Source organism: Trichomycterus rosablanca, chromosome 5, assembly GCF_030014385.1.
Source record: "Trichomycterus rosablanca isolate fTriRos1 chromosome 5, fTriRos1.hap1, whole genome shotgun sequence".
Classification (NCBI taxonomy): Eukaryota; Metazoa; Chordata; class Actinopteri; order Siluriformes; family Trichomycteridae; genus Trichomycterus; species Trichomycterus rosablanca.
The window spans coordinates 19,609,767-19,624,624 of NC_085992.1; the positions used below are offsets into that span (position 1 = coordinate 19,609,767).

The 14,858-nt window shown below is 41.3% G+C and overlaps 2 protein-coding genes across 17 annotated transcripts in view; both read left to right on the forward strand.

The window, feature by feature from the left end:
• Positions 1 to 13,095, forward strand: part of lrrfip2 (leucine rich repeat (in FLII) interacting protein 2) — a 57,788-nt gene extending 44,693 nt beyond the window's left edge. For all 16 annotated transcript variants that reach the window (XM_062995796.1, XM_062995798.1, XM_062995808.1 and 13 more), the window contains 6 exons: positions 2,352 to 2,484; positions 2,705 to 2,754; positions 2,891 to 3,011; positions 3,562 to 3,641; positions 3,773 to 3,877; positions 12,382 to 13,095. In XM_062995796.1, coding sequence (XP_062851866.1) covers positions 2,352 to 2,484; positions 2,705 to 2,754; positions 2,891 to 3,011; positions 3,562 to 3,641; positions 3,773 to 3,877; positions 12,382 to 12,492 — 600 coding nt within the window. In that variant the 3' untranslated portion in view covers positions 12,493 to 13,095. The remainder of the gene's footprint in view (positions 1 to 2,351; positions 2,485 to 2,704; positions 2,755 to 2,890; positions 3,012 to 3,561; positions 3,642 to 3,772; positions 3,878 to 12,381) is intronic.
• On the forward strand, positions 5,655 to 6,566 carry LOC134314382 (uncharacterized). Its single transcript, XM_062994964.1, has 2 exons — positions 5,655 to 5,850; positions 5,953 to 6,566. Exons 1-2 carry the CDS (start codon positions 5,655 to 5,657, stop codon positions 6,564 to 6,566), a joined length of 810 nt encoding a protein of 269 aa, XP_062851034.1.
• Positions 13,096 to 14,858: the final 1,763 nt, after the last annotated feature.

Below are 14,858 nucleotides of genomic sequence, written 5' to 3' on the forward strand. Positions count from 1 at the left end.
ACAATTCTCTCATACTGGCCACTGGATATTCAACATGGCACCTCATGGCAAAGAACTCTCTGAGGATGTGAGAAATAGAATTGTTGCTCTCCACAAAGATGGCCTGGGCTATAAGAAGATTGCTAACACCCTGAAACTGAGCTACAGCATGGTGGCCAAGGTCATACAGCGGTTTTCCAGGACAGGTTCCACTCGGAACAGGCTTTACCAGGGTCGACCAAAGAAGTGGAGTCCACGTGTTCGGCGTCATATCCAGAGGTTGGCTTTAAAAAATAGACACATGAGTGCTGCCAGCATTGCTGCAGAGGTTGAAGACGTGGGAGGTCAGCCTGTCAGTGCTCAGACCATACGCCGCACACTGCATCAACTCGGTCTGCATGGTCGTCATCCCAGAAGGAAGCTGACGCACAAGAAAGCCCGCAAACAGTTTGCTGAAGACAAGCAGTCCAAGAACATGGATTACTGGAATGCCCTGTGGTCTGACGAGACCAAGATAAACTTGTTTGGCTCAGATGGTGTCCAGCATGTGTGGCGGCGCCCTCGTGAGAAGTACCAAGACAACTGTATCTTGCCTACAGTCAAGCATGGTGGTGGTAGCATCATGGTCTTGGGCTGCATGAGTGTTGCTGGCACTGGGGAGCTGCAGTTTATTGAGGGAAACATGAATTCCAACATGTACTGTGACATTCTGAAACAGATCATGATCCCCTCCCTTCGAAAACTGGGCCTCATGGCAGTTTTCCAACAGGATAACGACCCCAAACACAACCTCCAAGATGACAACTGCCTTGCTGAGGAAGCTGAAGGTAAAGGTGATGGACTAAACCCAATTGAGCACCTGTGGCGCATCCTCAAGTGGAAGGTGGAGGAGTTCAAGGTGTCTAACATCCACCAGCTCCGTGATGTCATCATGGAGGAGTGGAAGAGGATTCCAGTAGCAACCTGTGCAGCTCTGGTGAATTCCATGCCCAGGAGGGTTAAGGCAGTGCTGGATAATAATGGTGGTCACACAAAATATTGACACTTTGGGCACAATTTGGACATGTTCACTGTGGGGTGTACTCACTTATGTTGCCAGCCATTTAGACATTAATGGCTGTGTGTTGAGTTATTTTCAGAAGACAGTAAATCTACATTGCTATACAAGCTGTACACTGACTACTCTAAGTTATATCCAAGTTTTATTTCTATAGTGTTGTCCCATGAAAAGATATAATGAAATATTTGCAGAAATGTGAGGGGTGTACTCACTTTTGTGATACACTGTATAAACTGCTACAGGACAATCTGATATAGCTACAATGTCTCGTCAGTGTCGCAACAGCTGCGGTACATTCTGTTACATTTGTGGCAAGTACACGCTTAAACCTCATAGATGAACCATGACAGCTCTTGTTATGAAAGCCTATGAGCTGTAAGTAAGATTGGTGATCAAGACAAAGCCTGGGCTCCTCACATCTGTTGTGCAAGGTGTGCTGTTGATCGTAGAGCTTGGCTGAAAGGTTCTTGCAAGTCAATGCTGTTCCCTGTCCCAATGATATGGCAGGAACAGAAGGACCAACTGTTACTTCTGTTCTATCAATTCTTCAAGCTTACAAAGCGATGAAGTGCAACAATACTTGTTACTTGTTGTTACTTGGTGCAGTAAGTGGTTAGCGCTTTCACTTAGACAGTGCCATGACAGAAAGCATTACCAAGTCTACTGGAATTCGTCAATGCTGACTGACTATTGCTGGACATTTAAACGAGATGCACCGGACAATGAATATAAATGAAAATCAGCAGCAAAACACTTGGGTGTGTCTTGTTTAATCAGTAAAACTTAATCTCATGTTTGACAATTTCTATGTGATACAATCATGATCACCAAAAATGTTCAAGAAAGCAAAAATTTGCCAAGATTGTCCATTAAAAGTGGATTTTTTCCACTGTCAATAAATTAAAGTTGTGTAACCGTCTTAACAGTTTAGAATGTATATAAAGCAGCATATACAGTATAGCATATAACAGCATTTTTATAATAAATTACAAATATGAATTACTAAGAAAAATAAGGTGCATGCTAGATCTGTAACAAAAATATACATTTATGAAAAGTGCAAGGTAAGTTAACAAATAGGAATGGTCTGTAAAGGACCTGCTGTTCCACTTATTTATGACATTTGGGTAATTGAGTTGGGTAATTGAGTTGATGGGTAAAAATAGCAATTACCTGTATTCAGTATCGAATTCACAACACAATGAAGTGAGCAAAATGTCAGAGTCCAATTTTTTTCATTTTAATTTTATACTGCATTTAAAAAGCTCTCAGAAAGCATATAATTTTTTCTGATATCTTTTGTTTCACACAGAAACATGGACTCGTCATTATTCCTGAAGGACTGCCCAATGGAGATGTCGGTCCTGAATCCCCCACCTCAGGAATCACTGTTGTTACCCAAGAAGCTGCTCAGTTGCTGGAGTCAGCTGGAGATGGACCTCTTGGTATGAGAAGGAATAATATATTGTTTGCTAGTATTAAAGCAGAATATTAACATGTACATAGATTTTTGAGAGGACCGTGTTGATGTGGATTCTCAGAGGTTGCAGTGAGAACATTTGATTATAGTAAAGTGTACTAAATTAAAATCATGCCTAAATTTTTTTTTTTTTTTTTTCTTGCTGTAATCACCATCCTTTCCTTCTGTACTCGCAACCACACCAGATGTTCGGCTACGAAAGCTTGCTGAAGAGAAAGAGGAACTTTTAGCCCAGGTATGAGTTTATTAGTGTGGGGTTCTGAGCTTTGTAGACATGGTGTTGTTATGGGACAGTATAAGAATCTGCTAAATTAGTGTATGTAGCACATTATTTTTTAATAATATTTAATAAATATATTTTTGCCCTACAGATCAGGAAACTAAAAATGCACCTGGAAGAAGAGCGACAGAAATATTCTAAGATTGATAATGTTTTCCCTGATGGAGAACGGGTGGAAAATGGCACAGACTTGCACTTAATTGAAATGCAGAGTAAGGACACAATTTAATCATATTACTCATAGAAGTCATATTACTCATACACAAGTCAGTGTATAGACTCTGTACACTGTATTGCAACCAGCCAGGTCCTGATGGGTTTGTGGAGCTACTAGTAATTGGAAGGTTTCTGCTTCATGCCCAATTTCTGCCCAGTTGTCACCTTTAATTGCTTGGATGTTATTTAGTCACAATTGTGCATCTTTTTAGATAAAAAAACGCCAAAACTTAAGTGTCATTGCAAGCTGTTTGACTTAAAATGCCACAGATAACAAACCCAAGTCATAACATGCAGAGAAAACGAATACTTGTTTTGTGACGACCCGCATGCCTCTTGTGTTCTTTCCTGATTTGGGAGCAACAACACTAGTAGTTTTTGTGTAATTTTGCTAGATGAATATGCTTTACAGAAAGAATATGGAAAAGAAATGTTGTTATTTTTATGGTTTGATTAACAGCTTAATGACCTTTTTTAATTAATAAATTATTTGATTACAGAGTCTTGTTGTCTTCAGGTAACCAGTTATGCTTTTTGCTTTTGTAGGGGATGCCAACAGACAAATTAGTGAATACAAGTTTAAGCTCTCAAAGGCAGAACAGGAAATGGCTACAATGGAACAAAATGTAAGTATTAAGTTGTAAAAAGAAATAATCGGTTCTCTGACAGTGTCCTCAGTAAACCACAGGTTCTGAGATATAAATTTGCCAAACAGATAATTGTGATCCAACCAAATGTCTACTTTTTACCTCTGCAGATAAACAGACTTGAAGGACAGGTGTCAAGATACAAAGCAGCAGCTGATAACTCTGAGAAAATTGAGGATGAATTGAAGGCTGAGAAAAGAAAACTTCAAAGGGAGGTAAGGATCCAGTGATTTTTGTGATTTGATAGTGGTACGAATCTTGAAGTAAAATAGGAAAGAGATTGCTGCCTCTTGGTCTGCTTTTACTGTACTTGAATTGCATAAAAAAGTTAAATAATACTAGAAGAAGTATCTAACAAGGCCACACAGGGACTGCATATCTGACAACAGTACAGCAATGGTTTTTGTTGTGATACGATAATCTGGCAATGTTTTAGGCACATACATACATACATGCTATGTACGGTTCCTATAATAAATCATCTTGAAATTTAGTGTTCAGTTAGAAAAAAGGTAACTGTCCTTCAAAACCTATAAAAAATAAAACTCTTCTGTAAAAAGAAATTATCTGTAAAAATGATGTAAAAATTCCTGATTTCACACTATGTAGAGCCACTCTCTAAGTGGGTAGCACTGTCGCCTCACAGCAAGAAGGTCCTGGGTTCGATCCTGGGATGGGGTGGTCCGGGTCCTTTCTGTGCGGAGTTTGCATGTTCTTCCCGTGTCTGTGTGGGTTTTCTCCGGGTGCTCCGGTTTCCTTCCACAGTCCAAAGACATGCCGCTAGGCTAATTGGAGACACTGAATTGTCCCATAGTTACCTAGCCGCTGGGATGCACAGACCAGTGCATTGAAGGTCCCAAGCCCGGATAAATAGGGAGGGTTGTGTCAGGAAGGGCATCCGGCGTAAAACTGTGCCAAATCCCGCCGGCGACCCCTAACGGGAAGAAGCCGGAAATGCCGACCCCGTAACTGAAAAACGGGACAAAGGCTGAGGAACAAGAAGAAGACACTATGTAGAGCCACTCTGTCTCTAGTTACAACCATCAGTCTGAATGTGTCTCTACCAGCTTTGTATAGATTAGGAAATTATCTGTCCATTTTTTTTTGTAGAATTGTTCATTTGCAGTCCAAATTTTGTTGACCAGCAATTAAATACTCTCAAGTCCATTCACATATTTTCTGTCCAATTTAGATCAGGGTTGACTGGCCCACTCAGGGATATTTACTTTTCTCTCCATAAGCCACTGCATTGTTTAGGGTCATTGTTATGCTGCCTATCTACAGCTGTTTAGTTGAGGTCCACATGCTTTTTCTGAAATATTTGCCCACAGCTTTTTTACTTTTTAGACTGAATGTTAAGTGCTATATTTGGTGAATACCAGTCTTGGTCTTATCAGTCTGTAAAACCTTTTGCCACTGATGCCTAGTTCACACTACATATTTTTTGCCCTGATTTTCGCTTGCCGACTGGTCGGCACTAGATTTGCCGGCTCAGGAGCCAACTCTGTGTTTGCTCGGTGATCAAAACTCGGCTCTTAATCGCTATGTGCGAACTACTCAGCTAGGGCTGCAACTAACGATTATTTTAGTAGTCGACTAATCTGACGATTATTTTTTCGATTAGTCGACTAGTCAACGATTATTTATGTCATACCCTCCATCTCTGTCTTAACATAACAAAACCCTGTTATGTTATTTAAGTTCCAATACCATGAAACATGAATATGAAACTTAAGCTTAATAGTTTAATTAAATATATTTGAAACATTATTACACAATTACAATAAAAAATTTCAATTAAATAAGAAAGCTTTGGACAGCATTAGAAACTGTTATGTTTCAGAAGTTATCACTCTGGAAGTCAAAAACATTTATAACATGTCGTTGAGAAACATGTGAAGAGCCGGTCTGCTATCCAAGCTAAGAGCCAACGCTAACAGACCCACTATTCCATCGCTCTTTTTATCCAATGTCCGGGCTTTGGATAATAAAATGGACTTGCTGCGACACAGACTGTGCCATCGGGAGATGCAAAGCTGCAGTGTCCTTGTTCTAACAGAGACGTGGCTTAATAACAACATGCCGGATGTCTTTGAGCTCGCCGGACGGCTACTTTTCCGCTCGGACAAAGACCGGCAGCTCTCCGGTAAAACCAGAGGAGGAGGACTCTGCATCTATATCAACAAAGGTTGGTGCACGAACTGTTCCGTAGTAGGCAACCATTGCTCTGATGTGGTGGAATATTTAATACTAAAATGCCGTCCCCACTATCTGCCACGGGAATTTACAGCAGTGTTCATAGCTGCGGTTTATGTTCCCCCGCAAGCTACCGCCAATGTAGCGCTGAAGGAGCTGCAAGACAGCATCGGCTCGCTACAAAATAAACATCCAGAAGCGTTATATGTAGTGGCAGGGGACTTCAACCACGTGAAGAGCAGCGCCACGCCCCCACCTCGGCGCCTCGGATCACATCTCTCTCCTGCTCGCTCCTGCATACTGCCCAGGAGCAAAAACCCTGACACAAAAACCATCTGTGTGTGGCCTGAAGGTGCTGTGTCCAGGCTACAGGACTGCTTCGAGACCACAGACTGGCAGATATTCAGGGAAGCTGCGACATCAGAGAGCAATGTTGATTTGGAGGAATACACAACATCTGTTATGGACTACATTAGGACGTGCATGGAGAATGTGACCACCTCAAAGACTATAACCATCAGGCAGAACCAGAAACCATGGATCAATGGCGAGGTGCGTTCCCTGCTGAGAACCCGTGATGCCGCATTCAGAGACGGTGATGAAGCCGCACTTAAAACTGCCAGAAGAAACCTGTCTGCTGGAATAAAGAGAGCAAAAGCCACATATGCTCTTAAGATTCAGGGTCATTTCACATCAAACGACCCATAGAGCATGTGGAAGGGCATTAGGTGCATCACAGACTACAAGAGGGGGGGCACACAGTGCCCTGAGGACCCAGCTCTCCCCGACACCCTCAACACCTTTTATGCATGCTTTGAGGTCTCCAACACCACCACCCCCTCCCGGCTCGCACCCTCCTTGGACAAACTCCCAGCCATCAGCGTAACAATAGCAGAGGTGAGAAGAACACTGCTGAAAGTCAACCCCCGAAAGGCCCCCGGCCCTGATGGAATTCCAGGTAGAGTTCTGAGGGACTGTGCATATCAACTGTCTGAGGTCCTGACGGATATATTTAACATCTCACTGTCACAGGCCAGAGTTCCAGTATGTCTCAAAACATCCACTATCATCCCTGTACCAAAGTCCTCTTCAGCGACGTGTCTCAACGATTACCGACCTATTGCACTCACTCCTGTCACCATGAAGTGCTTCGAGAGGTTGGTAATGAGGCACCTGAAACAGACCATCAACGTAGCGGAGGACGTACACCAGTTTGCATATAGGCAGAACCGGTCCACAGCTGACGCCATTGCTACCCTACCCACCAGGCCCTCACCCACCTGGAAAACAAGGACTTCTACGTGAGGCTGTTGTTTCTGGACTTCAGTTCTGCATTTAATACCATCATTCCGCAGAAACTGGTGTCCAAGCTGGAATCATTGGGAACCTCCTCTTCCCTGTGTAACTGGGTCCTGGATTTCCTGACCTGCAGGCCTCAAAATGTCAGGATAAACAACGTCACATCCTCCACCATCATCCTGAACACTGGCTCCCCCCAGGCCTGTGTGCTCAGCCCACTACTGTACACACTCATGACCTATGACTGCAGAGCACACCACAAGAACAACCTCGTGGTTAAGTTCACGGATGATACAGTGGTGGTCGGACTCATCACCCACGGAGACGAGTCGCCGTACAGGAAGGAGGTGGAGGACCTAACATGGTGGTGCAGAGACAACAACCTCATCCTCAATGTTCAGAAAACCAAGGAGATGGTTGTGGATTTCCGCAGGACTGGTACAACCCCTCCTCCTCTACTCATTGATGGATTAGCTGTGGAGATGGTCCCCTCCGTCAAGTACCTTGGGGTTCACCTGACTGACACGCTCACCTGGCATACCAACACCATGACTGTCATAAAGAAGGCCAACCAACGCCTGTATTTCCTGAGGAAGCTTAGGAGGGCAGGTCTTCACACAGACATCCTCAGGTCCTTCTACAGCTGTGTGGTGGAGAGCACCCTGACCACCTGCCTCACTGTGTGGTATGCTGGCTGCACTGTGGCAGAAAAGGAGGCGCTGCAGAGAGTGGTAAAGTCTGCACAGAGGACCATCGGATGCAGCTTACCACCCATCGGGGACATATACACTACCAGATGTAAGGAAAGAGTCGCCTGCATCTTCCGTGACCCCACCCACCCTGCACATGGACTTTTCACCCCCCTTCCCTCTGGTAGGAGGCTGCGCTGCATCCGAGCAAAAACAACAAGACTGAAAAACAGCTTCTTTCCGGATGCAGTCAGACTGCTAAATTGCTCCACCCCTCATATACTGTCTATGCACCAGTTACTTTAAACACCTGTGACCTGGTGCTGCCTTTTTCTGCTGCTATACTTTGAATCGTGCACTTTAGATCCGCATAAAGCTGCTGTAGTTCCTGTGCAATACTTGAATGTAAATGTAAATATTTAAAATTCCTATCTTAGTTATTTCTTCTAGTTTTTAAGTCTTAAGTTTTATTTTTACTAAACATAGTTTCTCTTGTTATTTATATTTTATATTTTATTATGTTTACACACACCAAGATCTAAGTAACTGCATTTCGTTCTAATCATGTACATGGTTTTGAATGACAATAAAGCTGAGTCTGAGTCTGAGTCTGAATGCTGTCTGTGAAGACCTCAGCCATTTGAGGGGTGCATGAACCTCTTCTCTGGTCAAAGTCATCCACACTCCATTGCTTAGTGCTATTATTTATCACAAACTGAAGGCTATGTATCATAGTTTATTACAAATAGTGTACTGGCTATGCCAACTAAACCATTACAGGTTAAATATCTTAACTGAATTATCTGCTGAGCTAACTAGCTATCATTAAGTAGAGGAGGCTTATTATTTAGAATGAATGCTCTCATTAACGAGAGCAAAAAATATGGAAGACGAGACAGGGTAACGTTAGGCTGTAATGTTAAGTTATATAACGTTACTCATATAAATGACTGATTAACTATTGCACTTAATGAGTTAGCTAGCAAACAAACCTGAAAAATAGCGAACTCTTAGATAGTTTTCCGACAAGTACTCTAGCATTAACAAACATTAACTACGTTGGTTAAAGCACAAAGCGGTGTAAAAACTTACCTCAATAACGCTGGTCATCACTGCGTCCAGCTCGTTTCTTTGGGTTATTTTGGCTGAAATACTTTAGAAAGTTTCAGTCTCTTTATCTTTGCCTCTCTAACCGGGTTTCCATCCAAACGGTTCGCAAGTGTAATGCGCGTTTATGAAATATCGGCAGGAAAAAAAGCGAAAAATGTTGCGTTTCCATCAACTACAGTTATGCTAAAAAACCTTTACATGACGTGAGAGACGTCGGGCAGAACGAACAACTAATGTGGGCTCAAATCTCCGTGCCACGGTGACGTTCACCTCACATCTGGGAACGTAAACGCACTAAACAATTTTGGGAGCACATTGTGCAGAACCATTTTTCAGACGAGCTTTGGATCTAGAATTTCAGAATGTAAAAATCAGCCTTTGATGAGCTATGCACCATGCACCAAAAGTTTACAGTCACCGGCCACCCGTGCCAACTGAAAAGAGGATTGCTATTGCCTTGTACAAGTAGTAGTGGGCGAGACGTTCGGCGTGAGCGTAACAATAGTTCACTGTAGTGTATACGCTGTATGCCAGGCAATAACATCAAAACTAATGAAACATCACGTCGTATTACCAAATGCGCAGGAGACAGAAGAAATAGTGCAGCGTAATTACGCAGCGCACCACATACCACAGGTGTACGGTGCACTGGATGGTACACACATTCCAATCCTCCCTCCAGCAGTCGGGTACAGGGACTATGTAAATCGGGATGACCATTGATTGTTTTGCAGGCACTTGTGGATGACCAGTTGTTGATTTGTGATGTATGTTTTGGCTCTCTCGGCAGTGCACATGACCCATTAGTCTTTAAAACATCACACCTTTTCAGGTACACTACACACGTTAATACACACGTGTGTGTGACTTAGAGGCATTTAGGCGATGCGATATTCTAACTTTTCCACCTCGTTCAAGCGTGAACTTTTTTTGCGATATTTGGGTCTTTTTTCGAATTTTGAGCTTTTCCATCCAGGTTTTTTAATGCGCATTTTCAAGTTTTACAGTATTTCTGACCTTATCCTTCTACAAAACATAACACCAACAGTGCATTGCAAAAATATTTATTAACCTCCAACTCACTATAGAACAATCCATGCCAAATCCACTCAGATTCATGTATTTTTTTTCTTTGATTTTACTCTGCACATCAGCGCACAAACTTTGATCGCTCGCTACTTGTTGACGTGCACTTTTGGATGTGGTATCATTAAACCTTTCGTCACTTCTCGCGTTTGTTTTTGTGACAAAGCGTAGTTTAGGAGACCAGACAGACTCGCCTGCGATTCCAGTTGGTGATAGATTGTGTAGTGTGAAACCCCCTATCGACGATCTGTCGTGTAGTGTGAAAGCCACACCGACTTGAAAGACTCCCGATTACAAGAGATCCAGTCGTGTAGTGTGAACCTGACGACTTGGAAAGTTGTGTAGTGTGAACTTGGCATTAGTATCAGAATTTTTCAAGTCATTGGTAGTGTGGCACTTCCTTGGTAGTGGCTTCTTCCTTGAATTCAAAACAATTGTAAAACGTGTAAGATGCTTATTTATAAAAACTTAATATTGTCTTTTTGGTAGCTTCTTTAATCAATAAAATATGGCTTGATCCAGTTAAAAGAAATTGACTGATTTAGACAAGATGTTGATTGTTGCTTTGAGACAGGTTTTCTGGTTGTGCTATTTACAAGAGTGAGCCTAGTTTTCTGACAGCCATTTAGTAGTTTGTTTTTAAGCACTTGTTGCCAACAAACTTAATGTTAAACCTTGTTCTCCTAATTACAGGCTAGATGTTTTTATTGATGTGCCAGGCAATTATTAGTGTTTAAATAGGTCTAAATCACTACACCCTATGAGTGTGCATAAATACAGTGGGGGAAATAAGTATTTGATCCCCTGCTGATTTTGTAAGTTTACCCCCTTACAAAGACTTGAACAGTCTATAATTTTTATGGAAGGTTTATTTTAACAGAGAGAGACAGAATATCAACAAAAAATCCAGAAAAAAAAACATTAAATAAAAGTTATAAATTAATGTGTATTTAATTAAGGGAAATAAGTATTTGATCCCCTACCAACCAGCAAGAATTCTGACCCCCACAGACCGGTTATGTGCACAAAAGGCACACAAATGAGTCCTGTCCCTTTATAAAAGACTCCTGTCACAGAATCAGTTTCTTCCGTTCAAATCTCTCGACCATCATGGGCAAGACCAAAAAGCTATCAAAGGACGTCAGGGACAAGATTGTAGACCTGCACAAGGCTGGAATGGGCTACAAGACCATCAGCAAGAAGCTTGGTGAGAAAGAGACCACTGTTGGTGCGATAATTCGAAAATGGAAGAAATACAAGATCACAGTCAATCGCCCTCGCTCTGGAGCTCCATGCAAGATCTCACCTCGTGGGATAGAATGATTCTGAGAAAGGTGAGGTCAGTCCAGAATTACACGGGAGGAGCTTGTCAATGATCTCAAGGGAGCTGGGAGCAGAGAAATGCTGGATATGACCCCAAGAACACCATCCCCACTGGGCATTTCTCTGCCTCCAAACACGGCGAGTGGAGTTGATGCCAAAGAGCTCAATTTTGGTCTCATCTAACCATATCACATTCTCCCAAGCTTTCTCTGAATCATTCAGGTGTTCATTGGCAAACTTCAGACGGGCCTGTACATGAGCCTTCTTGAGCAGAGGGACTTTGCGGGCACTGCAGGATCTCAATCCATTACGGCGAAGTGTGTTACTAATGGTTTTCTTGGTGACCGTGCTCCCAGCTCCCTTGAGATCATTGACGAGCTCCTCCCGTGTAATTCTGGGCTGACACCTCACCTTTCTCAGAATCATTCTTACCCCACCAGGTGAGATCTTGCATGGAGCTCCAGAGCGAGGGTGATTGACTGTGATCTTGTATTTCTTCCATTTTCGAATGATCACACCAACAGTGGTCTCTTTCTCACCAAGCTTCTTGCTGATGGTCCTGTAGCCCATTCCAGCCTTGTGCAGGTCTACAATCTTGTCCCTGACGTCCTTTGATAGCTCTTTGGTCTTGCCCATGGTGGTCGAGAGATTTGACGGAAGAAACTGATTCTGTGACGGGAGTCTTTTATACAGGGACAGGACTAATTTGTGTGCCTCATGGGCACATAACCGGTCTGTGGGGGTCAGAATTCTTGCTGGTTGGTAGGGGATCAAATACTTATTTCCCTTAATTAAATACAAATTAATTCATAACCTTTATTTAATGTTTTTTTTTTTCTGGATTTTTTGTTGATATTCTGTCTCTCTCTGTTAAAATAAACCTTCCATAAAAATTATAGACTGTTCAAGTCTTTGTAAGGGGGTAAACTTACAAAATCAGCAGGGGATCAAATACTTATTTCCCCCACTGTATATAAATAAGTGGTTTTTAAAAAAATTCTTTGTCAATTCTACAGCTGCGAACAGCCCTGGATAAAACTGAGGAGATGGAGATGACCAATAACCACCTGGTGAAGCGGCTGGAGAAGATGAAAGCCAATCGCAACGCTCTTCTCTCTCAGCAGTGATGAGACGTGCCTTGGCCACTGTGCATTAAAAAGGAAAAAGCTCTTAAACTTTATCTCAGACTTTCCTGCCAAACACTTCAAATGCTGCTTTTGCTCCCTAACACTTCACATCTATGGGAAACCAAAAAAAAAACACTTAGTAGCAAAAAAAAAAAACCTTTTTCCTCTAAAAATAAGACTTCACATCTGTTTGTCAGGAAGGGAGCACATAAAAGTGATTCATTGTTTTTCTTTTGCTGAAGATTTTATTTTGCTGGTGTTTTGTGTTTGTTTTGCTTTGTATATCATGTCATTCACCTGGGTTTTATTGTGTGGATTGGGTGCTTGATTTCTCTTTCTTATGTCTTCTTCCTCCCCAGTAAGTTGCATGAATGAGTATAAAAATGTATTAGAAATGAATTTTTACACAGCTTCTGCACACATTGATATACATTCACAACAATGTGCCTTTGGTCATATGGGAACTAAGGGTTTGCATTATAAAGGATAAAATGGTATTGGTACTGAAAAACGTATTTAATATTGGGATTTTGTCATTCAGCAAAGTATAAAACATGTTTATGTTTTTTTTCCAAACTATTTAAAATAAATTAGTAAATTACATTTGTAACTGAATAAATTAATTCTTTCTTGTTTGGAGTGGTTACATTAAATATATATATATATATATATATATATATATATATATATATATATATATATATATATATATATAAAACAATATTTCTATAGCACCACATTATACACAAGATAAATAGCTGTATTAATATTGGTTCATTTTACATGGGTGGGTTAATTATTTTCGTTCTAAATCTACAGATAAAAGCTTATATTTATATTTCTCACAATATAATCTGGCTTTATGCTGTAAACATTTTTATAGGTATAAGTAACACAAGCGAATTTTGAATTTCTGTTGGTTTGGTCTATTCAAGCAAATAATTATCCCAAGGCTTTGTCTATCACATGAGCCAAATATCTCAACAATTATCTTGCAGGTTTTCTTAATAAGTCTGAAATGTGATTCTATTGGTTTTTTTGTTTGTTTTTTTCTCCAATTTGTTCCCCCAATTTTCTCCCCTAATCTAGTCATATCCAATTACCCTGATTGTGCCACACTACCCCTCTACTGATACAACTCTCCACTTCTGCCTGAGGAGCTTTGCAACTGACACACGATACACATGCTCAGTACCGACTGCCACTTTTCACCTGCATGAGGTGCGTTCATGTGCGGATAAGCCTCGTGTACGGATAGCCACACCCTGGCTGGCGTTATTCCCCAACTCTGCGCAGGTGGCATCAATCAGCCAGCATAGGTCATAATTGCAACAGTTATGAGGAACCCTGGTCCGGCTTTCTCACCCTGTAAACAACAGCCAATTGTTCATGTAGCCGCTCAGCCCAGTCGGATGGCAGAGCTGAGATTTGATATGATGTATTCAAAATCTGAGCGCTGGTGTGCTAGTGTATTTTACTGTTTTAAAGTTTTAAACACACTTGTTTCTGAATGTCTGGTCTGTTTTGAGATTGCAATGGTTTCTGCAACTTTTCTTTGTTTTTGTACATACAAGGTTATGTAGGTGGCTCAGTGTTCTCATACAGTAGCTCACCACCACTGAGGTTCGCTATGTCTTAAAAGGGGGGTTGGGGGGGCTGAGGCCCTGCAATGGATTGTTGCTCTGTCCAGCCTGTTCCTGCCCTGTGCCCAGTGAAAAAGAACATGATGCACCCTGTGCACTTAAAAACTCCCATACCACTGGGAGGAGTTAAAATTTTTTAATGAAGTTTGCTTTTTCCAAAGTGTAAGAGTTTTTGCATGTTAGCTGTTTAGCTGCTTTTTATTGTGTTTTGACAAAAGGAGACATACTTTCAGAAATTGGGTCTTACTGACTGCAAAAAAACTGTAATACTACGTATGTGCCTTTTAAAAAAAAAATCTCTTTACTAGGCATCTTAAATTGGCACACTAATATTCTGTTACAGCTGTAATCAAAAATATTAAATCCACCAAAGAAAATATGGATTTATAACTCAAACGCTATTTTTAAAGCAAAATCTAGCATAGCTCTGCAGAAAAAGTTGAATCAGTTGAATGATATGGCAAATGAAGAAAATTGATAGTATAATATTTTAAAGTAGCAGGATATTTTACTGCCATCTCAATTATTTAACCCATACATATTATTGCTGATCTTAAAACATAATGCTAGTCTGTATGGCCTGAAGTTGGGTTACATAACTCCTAATTTGTTTCAGCTGTGATGTGTGGTCACCATGGTGAAAACTAAGAAGCTGACACAAAATTTAAAGAGATGAGATCATTTCATTGCACCAAAGAGCAATGGGTATAGAAAGATTTCCAA